This window comes from Rhinolophus ferrumequinum (genome assembly GCF_004115265.2).
Source record: "Rhinolophus ferrumequinum isolate MPI-CBG mRhiFer1 chromosome 3 unlocalized genomic scaffold, mRhiFer1_v1.p scaffold_36_arrow_ctg1_4, whole genome shotgun sequence".
Classification (NCBI taxonomy): domain Eukaryota; kingdom Metazoa; phylum Chordata; class Mammalia; order Chiroptera; family Rhinolophidae; genus Rhinolophus; species Rhinolophus ferrumequinum.
The window spans coordinates 657,604-677,169 of NW_022680354.1; the positions used below are offsets into that span (position 1 = coordinate 657,604).

Here is a 19,566-nt window from a genome sequence, read left to right on the forward strand (position 1 = left end):
CTGCTGAAAGGCCGCAGGGACCACAGGCAGCAGGCAGCTGGGGGCAGGGGAGGCGCCTGGCCCTGCCACTCATTAGGTGTCTCCCACCTTCTCACCCCCGTTCCCTCCCCCTGGAAATGGAAGCAGACCAGGCCTGCTTGCCTCCCAAGGCTGTGTGGGGCCCAAGAGAGAGCATGTCTGAGAATGCCTTGTAAACTGTCCAGTACCTTTAAAGAAAGGAAAGGAAAAGTGACAGGAGAACATGCTCAGAGGGAAGGCAGCCTGGGGAGGGGTTCTCCTAGCCGTAGGCCGACCTCAGCGTCATGTCTGCTGCTCTCATCCGTCAGTGCCACAGAGAAGGCCGTGCGAATTTTCACGGCAATGTTTTAAAGCCCTAACCTGACTGCGGACCGTGCGTGAAGCCGGCAGGGAGCTGGCAGGCCTGCGTTCTCGGGCACTGAGTCCCGTGCCCGGCTCCCGGAGTGGCTCGGGAATGGAGGCTCCAACCCTACCCCAGCTGCCACATCCCACACCGGTGCCCAGCACAGCAGGGTGACGGCACTGCAATCCCGACGGCTGTCTGGGGACGGAAGGCCAATATTTGAGTGTGTTTTTAATGTCTGCCCTTGAGAAAGAATACCCTCTGGACAGTTGAGACTGTGGACACTTCCAGAACCAATCTGCCGTTCCAGCCTGGCATTTCCCTGCCATCTTGATCATCTTCAAGGAGTTCCATTTTACACCTATGTCTGTCGTTTCAAGGATATAGTTCTGCAGTTTCTTAAAAACATGGCAAAATATTTACTCATTTCATTTGATAATAGTGAAATCATTTATTGCCATTAAGTTACAGCATTTCAATGTACACGCTGCACGGAAATACAGATGCTTTTTCAAACACCGGCGATCAGAGTTTATGTGTGTGGCCAGCTGTTGGGTGTCTCATGGTCATTAAAGGAAAAATCAAGAATTCTGAGGACTTAAGTGCCAATAGTTACAAATTTTGTTCTCTTCAGTTTTTCATTAACTCAATTCTAAGAGATGATATACATATTACTGCAGATAAAACCATTATTGGGAATTATTAAAATGATTGCGTACTTGGAGCTAGTCTTTATAAGGAGAATTAAAATACTCAGGACTTGTAAGGCAGCAGAGAGTTGATTTACGACTCTCGGCTATTTCTATAAAAATTGTCTGGTTAGTAAAAACAGCAGTCGGCATATTTTGCTCAGCAACAAACATTATTCATGATGGAATTTGTGACTCAGCAGCAGCTGGCAATGCCTTCCTTCCTTTCTGGGAGCCAGTCCGTCATTTCCCATTGTTACGCTGATGGCTTTTTACTCATCCTGGAAATACCAAGAAAACTTCAGTAAGAATCAAAGTTTCACTGCCAGCCTCAAAGGCCTGGAATGCTTTAAGAAGTCACCTTTACGTAACATTTGGCCAATTCTACAGAAACAGTAACATCCTAGTTCACGCACTTAATAACCTCCCAGTCAGTTTCCAATTCAACAGCACGTTTCTGCTGTGAGTCACGTTTCCCCAACTGCTCGCACACATCTGTACTCACACACCCACTCACACCCCAGCCCAAATGCCTCTAAGACAGGATTTAGCTTCATTCCCTCAATCCCTAAAAACAAGCAGAATGCACTGGGGGCTTACTCGTGTTTGATAAGCCGTCCTCCCTGAATGAGCTGGGCTACTTCATTTGTGGCGTGGCACGCAAACAGGAGCCAGTTTCGAGGCTGCACCTTGTAGGCAAATCTCATGAATGTCAAGGAGTAACAGCAGAGGGCTGCCAAAATGTCAACGCGAAGGAAAGCAATGACTTACACAATTCAGAAGACTCAGAGTAGGCGGGCCACCAGATCAACAGCTCAACTGCCTTAACCAAAACAAGAACCCCTTCTGCTAAAAACTTTCACAGAAGATCAAAGTTAGTGCTTAATTGCATGTGTGCACGTAAGCCCATCAGACATGTGCCTGTTCCTTTGTTACTTATTACTGAACATTTTAGGAACAGGGGTGTTACAGGGAGTGGGCAGACATGAGTTCTAGCCACTTCACTGTCCCCTAGTGTTGTTCACAATCCATTACCTGTCAGAACTGCTATGCAATCCCTTCTATAGTTTTACGCTCAGATATGAGGGTTTCAAGTAAACGTCATGAAACTTTTTCCAAATACAATTCAAGAGGACACATTTTCAACTGGGTGCAGTAAATCTCAAAGGCAGACAGGACCTTAACTCTTTCCAGATAAATATTTCAAAGTCGCCCTGTTTTATCCTCACCATGGAGAAGTGACATCTTCCATGTGTCCTGTTCTTGGCTTCTTTCTAATAGTGGCTGTACTCTCTTCTCTGGTGCTACCAAATTGAGATGTACACGGGAGCTGTTGTAATTATCTAGCTAAACGTCCTCCCAGGTATTCAAAGCTGCATACTTACCAAATGTCATCCGTCCACTGATAATCTCTGGAGACTTTTTCATGTCATTGATGGCAGCAATGGGAAGACCCCAGTTGGCTACTGGGCCCCAGAAGTGCTATAAAAAATGAGAAGGGAAAGAAGGAAGAGAGTTAAAGGCAGAGCTGTGAACAGCTGCAATTTCTCCTACTTTAAACAATAATGTGAATTATGGGAAACAAATCATCAAATTTACATATTCTATGGTTCGCTGTTTAACTGATGGGATGGTTAACAGATGTGATTGTCCAAGTGTTCACCTATGAATCAGCAGTTCTTACAAGGTGAGCCCAAAGCTAGAAAGGGTTTGGCAGTTCGCCAAGGTCCTACCAACTTGCAGATGACAACTAAGTAACCTCTGACAGTCCCACTTAGAGAATACTAAAATGAGACTAACTTCTTACACAATTTACTCTTGCCATAACTTTAAAACTGTAACTATTCTTCATAAAGTTTTAAATCAAAACTTTTTTCAAACTTTCATTATTTGTCAATAACTCTTAAAATGCAGACCCTAAACTGGACACTTTTTCTGAAGGATCTAATAAGGGAAAAAGTGTTTTCAGCTGTTAGGAGCTACATTAAGATCAGAGAACCTGCAAATCTACACTCAGAACCCCAGAAATGAAGGTTGCAAAATACTTTTGAAGCAATAGCAACAACTTAGCTTTAAAATGGACTGACAGCTTTTCACTTGACAATACAGCCATGCCAGGAAACCACAATTAAGTTGTCCATGCTTAACAGCAGTGGACCCAACTTAATTTAATTTCTGAGGCTGAAGTAAGTCCACTAGCTGTTTCCATTAAATCAGAAATTGTTTCATTAATGTACAATGTGCAAATACTTTAAAATAGGAAAGAAACCACACATTGTTGGCTAACCACCCATTTTAAGGCAGCAGGACATTAAACAGAACTTGCCTTCTGCCTATCAAAGTGTTTAAGATAAATTCAGGCTGCAGAATACATTTTCAGATATTGCATTTTTAATACTGACCAGTAATTAAATTCCAAACATTCCATAAGAAGTGGGAAACCCAGGGAAATCCATGAAAAATAAATGAGAAGCACGTTTGGCTGATACAGGAATACTGTGAAACGTGAGGACGAGGCCCAGGCCTTACACAGCTGTAAAGCATCAGGGCTCCTAGTGGTCAGCACGGTAAGGGTGTCTATCAGCACCTGAGGACGGGCCGTGAGTCAGGCACGTCAGGCACAGCAGGCACATAGAGGCCTTGGGGTTCTAGGGAGGCCACCTAATCCTTGTGTCCAGGCCGGATGTGATCAGAGTGAGATGCTCGCTGCGGGACTTGCAAGTTTCTTACGCCTAGAGGAGGCGTGGCCACTTCTTTCTTACCCGGTCACCAGACTTCTGGGGAGTGTCCACCATCCCTACCTACTTCCTTCTTTCCACCCTGTCCCTTTGGGGGTGTCACTTCATTTTCAGCGCTTACTATTCCAGAGTGGTGTCCTTTTCCTCCTTTCTCGACCAGGCCTTTCTCCACTTGCATCTATTTTCACTTTTTCCCTTGTGATCTCTTTCCACTGCTTAGTCCTGCCTGGTGGTCTTGGGGTCTACTTAAAGTGCATAGATTCAGGGTTGTCACAGAGGCTGAAGACTTACTCCAAGAGGGGCACAGAAGTGTCTTCTCTCCCAGCGGGGCCAAGCAGAGGCCACGCAGCATCTGCAAACTTAAGGAGCCCTGGGAGATTTCCGTCACATGACAGTATTCAAAGTTCCAGTGTGACGAGTTAGGGCTTTATGAAACGGCTCTGCATGGTAAGGACGGGTGTGCACCGAGTGTGCGCAGTGAGCTGCACAAGGTGAGGACGGGTGTGCACTGTGTGTGCAGTGAGCTGTACAAGGACAGGACGGGTGTGCACTGTGAGTATGCGCAGTGAGCTGTACAAGGAGAGGACGGGTGTGCACTGAGTGTGCACAGTGAGCTGTACAAGGAGAGGACGGATGTGCACTGAGTGTGAGCAGTGAGTTGTATAAGGTAAGGATGGGTGTGTACTGTGAGTGTATAAGGTACAAGGTAAGGATGAGTGTGCACTATGAGTGTATAAGGTACAAGGTAAGGACTAGAAGTACAATGACTGTGAACAAGAAGCTATACTTAAAATGTTTCCTAAAAAGTACATAAAAGGTAAAAATAATTTCACACTAGTTTACTATAATATCTAACCTTAGAAAACTTAACATCTCCTTTCTTTCTATACCAGGTTCTACCTCTCTCTTCCCTCTTCTGAAGTTCATGTTTGACCTAGGCTATGTCAGATAGTCACCAGTCAATGTCTAGGAAAATAAGGAATTTCATGATTACTATTTGAAAGAAATTAATGTATTTTGGATTAAATGGGAAAATACTTTTACTCCATTATAATTCTTAATTGAGAATAAAAGAACACTGAAACAAATGAGTACCACTATGATCTATTCACTGGTTTGGAATCTGTCTCCATGCCATCGGCTGTCAGTCTCTGTACTGACTGCGCTCAATGAGGTCATCATATAAACCCAGGATACCTTGGTCTTGCAGAGACGTTACCTCCAGAGAACACCGGGGGCGCACTCTGCCTGTAACTCACCAGCTATGCTACCTCAAGCAAAGGGAGGCAGGTCTGTTGTCCATAACTTTAATGCAGAAAGTCTGAAAAAGCCTGAAATGAAGTAGAAACAATTTTCTTACCGTACTATTTGGTGAGAAATCACCGAGGTTCAGACAGGGGAAACATGGAAAGAAAAAAAAGAAAGAATGAAAGAAAACATCAGATATTTTCAAAGATTCCGGTTCTAGGTATTAGGTACTTCAATGTGACATGTTTCACATTTCAGTAACAGAACTAGCGTTAACAGCACACATTCTTTTCTTTTTTACTTGAGAAAGTCTAGAAATATTTCTAATAACAACTTGGACCTAATGAAATGAAACCTTAATTTATGAAAAATAAGCTTAATCCTTAGGGCAGAGCTTTCCAATGGATATATAATACAAGTCATAAATAAGAACTACATATCATTTAAATTTTTCTAAAAGGGAAAACAGAAGCCGATTTTATTATTTATCCGACATATCAAAAGTACTTTAATTTGAACATAAACAATGAAACCTTATTAAGGAGCTATTTTATATTCTATTTGGTACCAAGTCTCTGAGCCGCATGGTCCACCTCAGTCTGGATGGGCCACAGTTCAAGTGCTCAGCTGCCATCTGTTGCCTGTGGCTCCCACACGAGACAGCACAGTCTTAAAGGGCCCATGTCTTTGAAAATGGACATTGCTGAGGAACACGATGCTGCAAAATCCTACTAACAACAAGCTTGCCATTGTCACTTGCCAAAAGGCATGTAATTTTATATGAAACTCTAGAACCTAATGTGGTACCTACCTTTGCAAGGCATTCAAAAATATATGCGTTGAACGAATGAATAGTAAAAACTTCCAGTGTTAAGTGAACTGGTTTCCTGAAAGTTAAACTTCATACCATTTAAAAATATATCAAAAATTTGGTAGATTTATTTTAAAGTTTTAAGTAAAAATTACTTTTATTTCTGAAATGGCAATTCTCCTTGATAGGATGTAGCTCAATTGTTCTGTTAAGGCAAAAATTTAAAGTTTAGCTATTGCAAGAATTACTGAAACAAAATGATAAAATCTTTTATAAACAGTCATGTCCAAACAACTCTTCTAGATGTTCTGATTTAGAGGTTGTAGAAGTTATCATTTACATCATGAAAATATTTGCTGACAGTGCTGATAATATATTTCAAACAGGTTCTCTGATGCAATAGCAAAAGCTCAGAAAGAGCCTGTCTCATGAATCATGTTCCCGAGACTGTTTCACGGCAAGTCCAGCCTGCACCCGGGGCTTCTGGCAGAGGGTCGGTGCCCTTTGCAGACCAGACAGCGCAGTCTGCCAACAGTCACCTATTGTGTCATTCTCCTGATATTGGTACAGATATGAACACAGGCCTTTTAGTGAACTATAAATTAGCAACAGCACATTTTTTCCCCCTATAGAAGATGTAGTACTTAAAATTTAAAATGCCAACTTGGAGATGATTTAGTTTTCAATTCAAGACTCCAGAATTGTACAACAGTTCAAATTCTACCCTATTTTACAACAGGTGACCTCAGTACACACATAAAGGGATCTGCCTTCACACGCTGCTCCATGCAAACGTCCTACGTGAAAATGATCACAAAAATGATATTGATCACTTCACATTCCAGTGTTAATGATTGTAGAACAATCCAAGACTTGAGTCATCTTCTAAACATCCTGCTAAACATAAAAATCCACAACACACTAGCCCTTAATTCTGTCAGCATTGTCTAAAACATGAATCAACAACTCAGTCAAGAAATCTGAAAATCGTATTTGTGCAGAACAAACTGGAAAAAGAGAAAAGCAGCTTCTTAGTATGTATGAGTCCTGTTCCAAAGAAAGACAAATTTATAAACAACACACACACTGTAACTTGGGGACAGTAAAGTAAAAGTGTAAAAAATATCTTTGATTTTCTATTTGGTATGCTGCCTTTATTTCAGTGAAGGTTAAGGAAAAACCCCAAACTCCCAAACGTATAGGTAAAGGTTTTCCTGGGTTCACTTATGACCTGACTTCTCATGGAGACACCTATCTTCCTGGTTGAGAATGATGATGGAGGTGAAGACGAAGGATCTACCCTGTTTCCCCGAAAATCAGACCGAGCCGGACAATCAGCTCTCATGCATCTTTTGGAGCAAAACTTAATGGAACACCTGGTATTGTACATATTATATTATATTAAATATTATGTTATATTATAATATATTAAAGACCGGGTCTTATATTATACTAAAATTAGACCGAGTCTTATATTAATTTTTGCTCCAAAAGATGATTAGAGCTGATTGTCCGGCTAAGTCTTATTTTCGGGGAAACAGGGTACCATGGAATAAACTGGATCTTGTTTTTCTCCTTAATTTGGAACCATGACTGGTTGGGTCAAGGTTTCTTCTAAGCTCATTTTTATTTTCATGATGTCTCCTGGGCATTGCCAATCTTGGCTGTTTCTGATTTTCCTAGAATTACTGCCAGTAATTGCTGGCTTTCTCTGAAGTACTGCAATTTGGGTAATTCGTAACTTGTTTGCATAATACGAACAGGCTCCGACTGGCAACCTAGCACAGTCTACTTACACCACCACTTAAAGTGGGGTAGGGTTTTGAGATATTCTAGAGGCAGGTCTCCTATAGGCTGAAGATGCTCACCTGCCTTTCAGCTATTCTCAGAAGTTTTATCTAATTTTCTAGTTCAAGTTAAAATGAGGGAGCGTTTTAACAATCAGGATGGGGGTTCAACTGCATTTAGTTGGTCAAAACTAAACTGGAGGACAGGAAAGGGACTACTGACGGCAAGCTCTGCTTCAACACTTGCAGCTTCATGGTGTTTGAAGCCCAACTATGCAGCAGGGAAGTAACACCAAGGGCGGGCGTGGGAGAGCACGGCAGAGAAGAGACACGAGCAGGAAAGAAGGTGTGCAAAAGCACCTAAAACCTTACTTCTTTTCAAAACCGTTCTTGTGCTCCACTATTTTCCTTTAAATTCTAAGTCAACATTCCTGTTTGGGTTTCACAAGAGTGGTGTCCAGAGGCTCTTGCGTTTTCTGCATGGCCTAGATACCACTTTTCTCACGAGGCAGGTGACGTGTCGAACCATCTGCTGCCTAAGGTACGCTCCACCGCTAGCACTCTGTAATTTGGGAAAGATTCCGTTACTCCCCTGCAACGTCTCACCTGGTTAACAGGCGGAAGTGCTTAAAGGTCTCCTACAAACTTAGAGGTTACAATCCACTGGGAGCAGGGTATTCTTAACTCAGGATTTTCAGATTTATAAGCAGGCTAAGTAATGATCTGACTTGAATATACTCACCGATCCGGGTCTACTTAAGAAAACATTCATTGCACATATGTCCAAATACATGTGTGCAAATATACATCTGTTCATCTCTCTAAGAAGGGCAGTAAATCTCTAGACTCAAACCCTGATGGACTCAATCATTAAAATATGTCCTACCTCAAAACTGACGTGCTCATTCTCACTTCTTAACCAAAATTCAGGAGGGAGGAGGAGAGGAAGAGCATCAATAAAATATCTGAGCAAATAGTTTCTTTAAAATATATATATACACACGTGTATGTGTGTGTGTATATAAAATATTAGAGATCAGGAAGTTCTTAATTTAAGAGCCTCTCAATAAGGTGAGTAAAAACAAAACAACAACAACAAAAACTGGTGAGAGATGGAAAGCATCAAAAAGAGTACCAGCAACCCAGGGGGTTGAACATAGAATAACAACAAAAGATAAATGGACAACGTCCTTTTTTCAAGCACAGCGCTGTGCATTAAAGAGTTACCAGAGCACAAACGCTCAACATGTAGCCCAGGACACCACAGCCGGACAGCACCAGGGCGAGGATTCAACCCATCACTCAAACTCATCACCTAGGCTCAATAATACCATCATCACACCTAACAAAACTGTCAATAATTCTTTAGTATGACTTAACACTGACACCCTATTAAATGTCCCCAGCTGTCCCGATACAACATTTCACAGCTGGTTTTCCCAGACCAGACCCAAAAGTCACACACTGCCTTGGGTTAGGGCCTATTCTATTAGATTGGTGCAAAAGTAATTGCGGTTTTAAAGGTTACAAATAATTGCAAAAAACACAATTACTTTTGCAGCTACCTAATATTAAATCCAGTTTCTCTAGGATGTGGAATGCGGGGGGCGGGGGGTCAGCATTTTAAAATATACTTGGGGGGGTGTGGGGATAGAGTCCCGGAGAGCAGTTTCCAGGCTCTCGACCTCGTGTGGGGAGGTGCTGGCTCGGGTAGTAAATGGCCATCAGCTGTGACTAGATGGCCATCAGCTGTTACCAGTTAGCCATTAGCCACTAATATAACTGCCGTGGCTACGCAGGCAAGGGGGTTGGTTGGTTGGCAGAGAAGCGGACAGCAGATCATGGCTAACAAGTGCGGTTAGCAAGCGGATGGCGGATTGCGGATCATGTGGATCCTACTTCCTGTGCCTCGCCCGGCCGCCAGCGAGACGGGGGTGCAGGAAGACCCCTCATTGGGGTGCAGGCAGATGTTTGCTTCCTGTGTCTTGACCGGCTGCCATCGAGAATATGTAAGCACCTTGGCTGTGAGCCACTATTGCTCCAGCACGGTACCCTAAGAACCCTGGCTATGCCCAGGAAGCCTGGCATTACCCTGAGAAACCCTGGCTGTGCCCAGAAAGTAGGTGGACATCGAGGGACACCCCCTGGGACATTACTTGAACTGGACTGAAACTTTTTCTTGTGAGCTGGGTTCCTGACACAGGGCCCCTCGCGGAAGACGCTTGTCACATAGATTGTGAGGCGAGACCCTGGAGGGGTAGAGTGTGAGAACAGAGTCCCAGAGAGCTGTTTCCAGGCTCTCAGCCTCACGTGGAGGGGTGCTGGCTCGGGTAGTAGATGGCCATCAGCTGTGTCTTGTTGGCCGTCAGCTGTAACCGTTTAGCCATTAGCCACTAATATAAGTGCCACGGCTACGCTGGCAAGGGGGTTGGTTGGTTGGCAGAGAAGCGGACGGCGGATCATGGCTAACAAGTGCGGTTTGCAAGCAGATGGGGGATTTCGATCATGTGGATCCTACTGCCTCGCCCGGCCGCCAGCGAGACTGGAGTGCAGGAAGACCCCTCGTTGGGGTACTGGTGGATGTTTGTTTTTGTGTCTCGACCAGCCGCCAGCGAGAATATAGTGGTATGACTCCCTTATCTCTGGCTCTGGGGGTGTTCCTTTTTGGCCTCACCATACTCTGCGTTCTTGTGCGGGGAGCGGGAGCTGAGACCCTGCATTATAGGGGGTGACCAGATGGCTCAGTTGGTTAGAGCACGAGCTCTTAACAACAAGGTTGTTGGTTCCATTCCTGCATGGGATGGTGGGCTGCGCCCCCTGCAACTAAAGACTGAGAACGGCCACTGACTTAGAGCTGAGCTGCGCCCTCCACAACTAGATTGAAGGACAACAACTTGGAGCTGATGGGCCCTGGAGAAACACACTGTTCCCCAATATTCCCCAATTAATCTTTAAAAAATGATAATAAAATAAAATACACTTGGAAATCCACTTTAGTAAGAAAGACATTTCAATCTTACACCATAAATGTGACTGACAGGAGTTTCATAATCTGTGTAAAACATGGTATTAAATTTTTGCTGAAAAACTCAACCATGTGACTATTAAAATAACTGTTTAAATTCTAGAAGAGCTTCAGGTTAGCCAGTGCCTCCAGCCCTCAGTGGGCTGTGAAGGAATGCAGATCTCACTTGGCAGGGGGCGTGCGCCCCCAGAACAAGGCACTGATGAGAAGGGACAGAACCACACTTCTGATCAGAAGGGAGCCACAATGGCATTTTCTTCTTTATTCTCCTTTGCAAAAGCAAGCAGGGGCTGTGAGCAAGCTTGGAAGAACAGGGAAAACTTCCCTCTGATAAGTTCTAGAAAGTTTTCTCTTGCTAGGGGAAAAAAAGCTAAAATAAAAGCTTCTGGTGAGTTTTGATACCAGACCTCCAACAGCCTTCAATCAATGATTGGCAGGAATAGTGTGAAATCCCACTCTTGCCAAGAATGGCCAGGAAAATAACGTCCCTTAAAAAAATTAAGTTAGTCAAAGCTTAATTCAATTAAAGTAATACTGGAGGGAGAAAGTACATAAACATTAAAGATACATGAAGTTAATCTTGGAAAAAAGGTTAGATCATATATCAAAGTATTCTAGTGAAAAGCCTGGCTTTCGGAAACCTATCTAGCAGAAAAAAAATATAGATTTAGGAAAGCAGGGTCAACTCTCTTCCTTGAATATATGTTCAACAAATTCTTTTTATGTAACAGAACATTAGGTAATCATCAGCGTAATTCTTACATGGATAAGATGTAAAAACTTTACTTTTACTTGCACCAAACAATTTTATCCTTAGCTGTACCGAGCTACTAGAAAGACTCATTACACAAGGAGACCACACTAATAAAAAACGAAAGTAATAGTCAAAGCCATAGGGAACCTTACCTGCAGGCACTAAGAACATATCCTCCTATTACTACTTTGCTCAGCTTTTCCAACACATTAACCTGATACGGTGCTTGGCCCCACAATACTGCACACGGCTTAATCATACATAGTCTTAAGTACAGAAACATCTTTTTTTGTAGTCGGGACTGAAGCTTTTCTTTCCGAATTTACTCTGCCACATGGCAGCCTGAATTCTTTTCTGAGCCTGCTGCTCTGTAAAATTAGAAGTAAATAGCATTTCTACTAAAATTCCTCACCAGAACAATTAACCGGTTTATACCGGTAAAAGTAAGTTGCCTCCACGCTGCACCCTTTGAATAACCATTCAGGACCTCTCTCTCCTCGGCTGTCATCGCTTGACTTCTTTACCACGCTACTAACCACTGAAAAACACACGCAGCCCTCCACTTGCCTAGATTTAACATCACACGGAAAAACTAAGAATTATACTCCCAAACAAACTATTGAAAACGGGTCCAGAGTTATAGTAAATATTTGGAAATAAAAGCAAGCATCTCGAGACTAGAGATGAAAATAAAATACAGAACGCGTGTCTTCGGGCCCCTCTGCCCTGAATGCCCTTCGTTTCTACCGGGAAAGGAAGAGTTAATGGAAAATCGACTAAGGAGAAGCACGGCCTCGGAGACACCTTGTTTTACTCGGGTCGGCAGAACGTTCGCGTGGGAAAACACAGGAGATTGGATGCCCTCCTCCGCCTACAGTTCTTAGGCGGAGGCTGGCGAAAGGCGCCCCGAGCCCAGCACCTTCACCTCCGCCGTTACCGAAGAGGAGATGGGCTCCCTGGCCGGCGCTCCCCGTCAAGGGCGCGCGGCGAGCAGGCCCCAGGGACGCGCGCGCGCTCGCAGCGCCCCCCGCTCTTCTCCCCCGACACCCGGCGCAGCCCCGCCCGGCTCTCGGCCCCCGTCCGCGCCGGGGCGGGCGTCCTGCTTCCCGGGCTCCGGCCCGCGCCGCTACCCGCGAGCCCTGCCCACGCTGTCCGGGCCCGCAGGCCCGCTGCCCCGGAGCCCATTCCGCGCCGCAGTCCGGAGCCCCCTGCCCCTCCTCCCCGACAGCGTCGGACCCGGACTCCAGGTGCCCTCGGCGGTTCCTGCCCCGAGGAATCGTCACCTCATGAGGTAGTCCCGAAAATCCTTGCTCCGGACATAGTCCGCCGCCTTCCGCACCAGCGCGCCCGCCATGGCCGTGCCGGACCCCGGGGAACGAACAGCGCTCTCGCCGCAGCTCCTCGGAGCCCAATGACACCCGTCCAAGCGGACAGAGCGGACACCGCACCCGCCCGCCGGCCCGCCTTACGGCAGCTCGGCTCTGCCTTACGGCCGCGTCGCGCCGCCCTGCTCTTGGCCTATGGGAGAGCTGAGGGTGGGAGGCAACTGAGCGGATTGGCTCGCACGCCCCGCACACCTTCTCCCCGCCCCTCCGCGGGGCTCGGGGGCGGGGCCGGCTGACGTAAAAAATGGCCTGCTCCGGAGGCGATTGGTGGGCGGTTGCTAGGCACTCGCGGCTCGCAGCCCTCCGGCTGTGGAGGTGACATTCCGGGGCGCGCGGTCCTCAAAAGGGCCCTGCAGAAGGAATCTTGGGTCGGTCTTTGCAGCGCCGGAGAACCCCTGCGCGACTGCCCGGGTTCAGCAGGTTCTAGACAGAGAAGTGGATGCAGGGAGAAGCGAAGTAGGGTGGCACGCAGCCTGTGTCCCCAGACAAAGGTTACATAGTCCCCAGGCGTGCACATGGAGGGGAACTGGGCGGTTGGCCCGGGATCTGCGCGGATGCCCGCGCACCGCGCTCGGCGGCCGCACTGAGTCAGAGAAGATACACAAGGGGGGTTTCTGTGTTTCAGGGTTTTTTGTTATTAATTTTGTTTTAGATTGGCCCCAAATGTAGATGAGTTGAGTCATTTAAAATACCTTTGTAAAAGTATGGGGGACAGGGACTCTCGGACATCGCTGGCAGGGAGATAAATGGGATATAGACAGCTCTTGAGAGGGTGGACTCGGCAGAATGTGTTCTCCTTGATGGACGCCCTTTGTCCCAGCAAGTCCATTTCTTAGATATATGTCCTGGGATAGTCAAGCAAGTTCGTGCGGTTTCACATGTACAGCATTGTTTTTTGTTTGCTTGTTTTTTAATTGGGGAATATTGGGGAACAGTGTGTTTTTCCAGGACCCATCGGCTCCAAGTCAAGCCATTGTTTTTCTTTTTCAATCTAGTTGTGGAGGGCGCAGCTCACTGCTCCAAGTGGGGATCGAACAGGCGACTTTGGTGTTATGAGCACCGCGCTGTAACCCATGAGTAACCGGTCACTCTACAGCATTGTTTTTAATACAGACGGATTGGCAACGATTTACATATCGTAGATCATGGTGCATTCCTTCAGTAAGATACTATACAGCAGTTAAAAAGAATAAAGGAGCTAACTCTGTGTGTGCTGATACGGAAACATCTTTAAGATCTATAAGGAAAAGGCAAGGTGCAGAATCCTGTGTAAAGTATACTACTCATTTGTGCATAGGGACAGAAAAGTAAAGGAGTCTTGATTGTCAATGATATTAATAGCTACCTTTTTTGACCACTAGGCATTATTTCTACGTTATTTCTCCTGCTCATATCAACCCAGAAGGTGGGTGTAAGTAAACTGAATGGATTCTTGAATAAAAACCAAACTGCTTCTGCAAGATTGGTGAAGAGAGCTGCGTCCCCTGTCCCCACCCCTCCACCCCCCACCCCCGCCTCCCCAGTGTGAGAAGGGGCTCCTGAATCTCACTGTGTTCCGTCTTATCCCCTAATATTTTTCTCTCATGAACAGTGGTTCTGAAATTTGAGCTGTCAGGAGATATATCCCCAGATTCTTAGACCCCCAGCCTCAGCCTCAGGAGGGCTGGAGTGCGGCCCTGGAAGCTGTGGAGCACGCCTGGTTCTGGGGCAGCTGGTCAGCGACAGCACTTGGAGAAACACGACTGAGGGCAGCTGCCCCAATGACCGTTGTCACCACCAGGCCGGTGCAGAAGACTCTGCTTTCCACATGTGGGCCTCAGTTGGACCTGTCGGCCTTGCAATTTAGTTTCCCATTGCATGGCGGAGTGTTAGCTGAAGCATTTAAGTAAAGGAACATATAAAGGGAATAATGTCCTGCTAGGCAGCTAACCTGGGATCTGAATCCAGTTCTCTTTTACTCTGAGGTCCATACTTTCCCAACTATTCCACGCTGCCACAAAGGGAAGGACTTCTTTCATATGAATATGCATCTTTGCTACTTTAAATATGGAGCAGGCAACACAGTCTAATTTGCAGAGAACATGGGAGTAGATAAGGAGCCCAGCTACATTATTTCACAAAACCTCAGGAAGGCCCAACCCTATATGGTCCCTACTTGGACAGTGTACGGAAGGTAAAAATGCAAACGTCACTGGGTACTTTGAATCCCAGAACTGTGGAGGTGACTACAAAGGGTTAGCAGGGAGCCCTTGGTCAGATGTATTAAGGAAGCTTATTTGACTCAGACAAGGTTATTTTTTTTCCTGCAGCTCTTCTGAGAGCCTTCACTAAACTCATGTGAATTGTAATATTATAGAAGAAGATTATTCTATGCAGCATTTCCCAAACTTCCGTAACCATGGAATCCTATAGGAAGGAGCATCTTGTGGGACTGACGGCCCAGGGGTTACTACGGTGGCCATGTGTCCTGCTGGGGCGTCCACACCCTGTGAGTCAGGGCACGGCAGAGGGACTCAGACCTTCCAATCAGGTGAATGAACCCCTCATTATTTGAAGACATTTGGCACGTTACTCAAATTCCCTAGACCTCGGTTTTAAATCTACAAAATAGAAACTGTAAAATAATATTTAAAAGGGACATCATGTCCCACGTGAGAGGAAAAGTGGTTTCCTTGGAGCGTTAGGCCACGTTTGAGCAACAAGAGCCCCAGAGCAGAGGAGGCTTTACCGTCATCTCCCTGTGAGGGCTCACAGCTTCTGTAGTTTCTGGAGGTTTCTCGTATGAAGTCTCAGAGGCCTGAGTGATCACCATGTAGACTGAGAAGTGGGGAGCTATATAAACTCCACGAAATTTTGTAACAGCAAAAATTCTATAAAAACAAAAAGACCTGAGAAGTACGTTTAAATGTGATGTCCATGTTGAGTTATATTTCCAGGCAGAAATTAAGTGAAAGAGGCCAGACACAAAAGATCACATGTCGTGTGATTCCACGTCCATGAAATGTCCTGAGTAGGCAAGTCCACAGTGATGTAAACAGCTGGGTGGCTGCCCTGGGAGACGTGGAGAAGCAGAATAACTGGGAATGGGCACGGCGTCCTTTCTGGATGGTAAAAATGGTCTAGCACTGATTGTAGTGATGGTTGCACAGCTCTGTGACTACGCTAAAAACCATTACATTATACACCTTAAACGGGTGAATCGTGTAATATGTGCATTTTATCCCCATAAAGTTATTTTTAAAAATTTAACAGTAACAAACAAACAAACAAACCTCAAAAAAGATGCATTCAAAAGTAAACAAAACAAAACCCCTGAAACTCTTTTGTCACAATCAGTGCACTGACCATTGGTAATTAAAGGGAAAGAACGCTTACCTGCATAAACCATTTCAGTCAGTCGTAGTGATGAGGGAAAGCCTTCTTTTCAGAGAGGGAATATGAAGGAATGGTAGCCGAAGGACACCAGTTTACAATCCCTTGTTAAGTGACCGATGCAGACAGAAATCACCAACGGGTGCTGAGCTCACTGGGCAGGTGAGTGGGGGCTGGGTGCTCACAGGCTGCAGAGGCTGCCCAGGGGTTCTGTGCATTTACAAGGAGGGATCAGCTGGTCACCCAACGTCACTGTTGAACTCTTGGTGCCCCCTGGGGCTGTGCAATATCAGGTACACAGCCCCATGGCGGGGCTGGGGGGACCCGCCACCCCATAGCTTGAACCTGAATGTAATTGAGCCTGTAGCTCCATCCCCCTCCAGGTCACAGGAAATGAAAGGGTTGCAGGAACTAATCCAAGGAAACTCTGAGGAAGTAATCAAACATGTCCAGTGAGTGGGACGTTACTAGGACAACAGGACAACCAAACCCCTCTCTTCTACACACCCCCGCATGAAGAAAGGGGACTGTCCAGCTGGGCCCTGCCCAGCAGAAACGTGACAAGAGCACACTCAGGACACACGTTTTCAGCAGCTACACTGAAATGTAAAAAGAAACCAGTAAAATTAATTATAACAGTCGATTTAGTCCAATATAGCCATTATTTCAGTATGTGATCAACATAAAAATTATTATTGAAATATTTTATGTTCTTTTTGTACTAAGTCTTCAAAATCTCATAATTCATCACAGTTCAGATGCCAAATTTTCATTGGCAATGCTTGATCTATATTTAAATTTCACAGAATTTAGACTTTAAAAAGTACATTCACATTCCCAAGGTATTCCAAACATACTGAAAAATTTCCTGGACTGAATTGAGGGGCCTCCAAACTCATCTTCATCTCACATTTGCATTCATATTGACAAAACTGGTTCATCTTGTTTAGAAGTATTTACTTTGAAGCAGAAGCAATGTCAGTTTCAAAATGATACCAGCTCAAGTTAAGTAAACTCACCCACTCTTGTTGCAACCGGTTGTGTTAACATTGAATCCCAAGCTTAGTTTATTGCACAATTTGAACAGCATCGCTTCAAATTGGGGGGGGGGGCAGTTTTTGCAGCTAATTTACACAATGCTGTTTATTACTACTAAATGTTCTGCCTGCTCATGTTAGAAAATTTTGTCAAATCATGATTGGTATTCTAGAAATTCCAATTGCAAATAAATTCTCCTACCCATCTAGCTAGGTCACAAGTAAGCTTTGAAAGAAAGCTTTCAAGCTTCAGGTTTAGCTCATCCATATACAGTGTGATATTGGAGAGAAAACATACATCACACTGCCCCTCTTCCTTGCTTAGCCAGCATGTGGCAAACATCCCCTTTGTTTTAAGAAAGTCTTTAATTGGAGGTAAAGTAGGAGTAAATTTCCGTAAAACTCTTCCAGGACTCAACCGACAGGCTTGTGGATTTTTCAGTAGTTCCATGAACTGGTGATGATTCAGACCCTTGGCACATATTTGCCGAACAATTGAAAGAACTCTATCCATTACCCTCTCCAAAGTGTCTGCCTCAGAAAGCAGAATGTAAATATTTTCAATATGTATCACATAATGGAACGAAGCAGTAACAGAAACTTCGGTGTCTTGTTTCAAAATTCCAACAAATCCCGATTTTCAGCCAACAGAGCTGGAGCACCGTCCACCGGGATAGAAATTCCTTTTTTTCACCTCTAGCTGACACTCTAAAAGACTCCAATACCCATTCTGTGGTTTTATTTTTCAGGCCTCGGGCTGGCAACGTTTCTTTGTACGTTTGAAAGTTTGATGCTGGCCTGGGACGTGAGTCGTTCCAAGCAGCCCGGCTGCTCTTCAGTGGTCCCTATGCTCTTCCATGTTGGGGTTGATGAGGTGTGTTTCAGACCAGTTTATTATTATAACTTCGTTTAACCTAAACAATGTTTCAAGCAGTCAAAAAAATGTCTGTATATTCTGAATACATATTGTTGGCTTAACATGTTTTTCATGAAGGTGATTTTCTTTAACCATCACAAATTGCAGGCCCGTCCTGCTATTTGTGCCTGGTCACAGACTTTACACATCGTTTCCTCTGAGGAGGTGTCTTGCCAGTCATGACAGTGGTGCCACTTTCCTCTTGTCTCACTTGCATTATGCCAGCCTTCCACGGTGGCACCTCTTCTTAAAGGGTTGGAAACTTGAATTCTAAGGACGTCGTCTAAGCCTCATTTTCTACAACGTGATGTAAACCACGGTGATTAAAACAGCCAGCTGAATTGTGGCAAATTTTGTGACTACACTGTGAGTGTAATACTCTTACATAGGTTAAAACCCAGTAACATTAAATCACAGGAAGCGATCAGTCCATTTCTGCGAAATCTTTCACCCTCAAAGTGGGTTAAAGTTTGACTGAGGTAATTTTGTTTACTTGGCCTCAGAGGAACTTCCACGCAGGCCTGGCCGCTGGGATCTGCAGGACGGTTCTGAGCAGTGTATCAGAAAGCCAATATTGCTTTGTCCTCATCCACTATCTTTAGCCTACTTCCTTGCTTCAAAAGAGAGATGCAGCTTGGCAGAATTCTGTGCTGATTAAGCAAACCTGGTGTCCTTGGGTCCATTTGTCTGAACGGAACCTTGGCTCCATGGGCGATAAAAGTTCCATGAGTGAGAAAGGAGGTGGTGTGGCTGAGCACCTGCTGTGTCCCGTGCACATTCACACTGTCCCCTGCAGGAGGGAGGAGTGACACTCCCACTGGTACTTCCTCCCACATTCATATCACAGGAGCCCGAGGTAGTGGGCTTCACGCAGCTTTGCGTGGCCATGGCTGGCATTCCAACTGCCAAAGTGAAGGCATTTCCTACTTTCACTCAGCGCTTGTACTGTGTGTTGAAAATAAGTTTTCCAGTGACTTTTGGGGTGGGACGGGGAGCAGGAGGAGGGAAAGTGTTTTTTCATAAGTGAAACCAGTTCGGGTCTTATGTGAGGGCTCCCACTCTTGTCTGAGCTATGGTCACTCTCGGTCCATGGTTCAGTCTCTCGTCTGTCCCCCAGTTCGTATTGGCTGCCTCCCAAAGGTCAGTATTGTGTCGGGGGTTCAGGTAAACACAACAGATAAGGATTCTGCTGTGATCACAGTCCACCTGGAGAAACATGCAGAGGGTGAGGGGGTAGAGAAGGAGAGAGAAGAGGGAGGAGGGAGGGAGGGAGGGAGGAGAAGAGGGAGAAGAGAGGGAGGGAGAGAGAAAATGAATGCCAGGTTATGCTAAGTGCTGGGAGGGAGATGAGCAGGAGATGCGTAAGGCAGAACTTTGACAGGGCAGGTGGGTGGGGTGCTGGTTTGGGCGGGATGGTCAGAGAAAGCCTCTGAGGTGGCGAGG

At 45.4% G+C, this 19,566-nt stretch overlaps 1 protein-coding gene across 1 annotated transcript; it reads right to left on the minus strand.

The window, feature by feature from the left end:
• Positions 1 to 779: 779 nt before the first annotated feature.
• Positions 780 to 12,888, minus strand: MPC1 (mitochondrial pyruvate carrier 1). Its single transcript, XM_033100426.1, has 5 exons — positions 12,697 to 12,888; positions 5,149 to 5,152; positions 2,436 to 2,532; positions 1,651 to 1,783; positions 780 to 1,331 (listed from the first exon to the last, which is right to left on the minus strand). The coding sequence occupies exons 1-5, from the start codon at positions 12,765 to 12,767 to the stop codon at positions 1,307 to 1,309; spliced, it is 330 nt and encodes a 109-aa protein (XP_032956317.1). The 5' UTR covers positions 12,768 to 12,888; the 3' UTR covers positions 780 to 1,306.
• Between the last annotated feature and the right edge of the window lie 6,678 nt (positions 12,889 to 19,566).

Bases quoted from the DNA above. Each gene is read 5' to 3' on its own strand.
- MPC1 (XM_033100426.1), bottom strand. From the start codon at position 12,767: ATGGCGGGCGCGCTGGTGCGGAAGGCGGCGGACTATGTCCGGAGCAAG. The intron at 1,784-2,435 runs GTAAGTATGCAG...ACATTTTGGCAG, and splicing joins CAGTGGACGGATGACATTTG to CCCTCTGCTGTTACTCCTTG. The intron at 1,332-1,650 runs GTAAGCCCCCAG...TGGTATTTCCAG, and splicing joins GGACGGCTTATCAAACACGA to GATGAGTAAAAAGCCATCAG.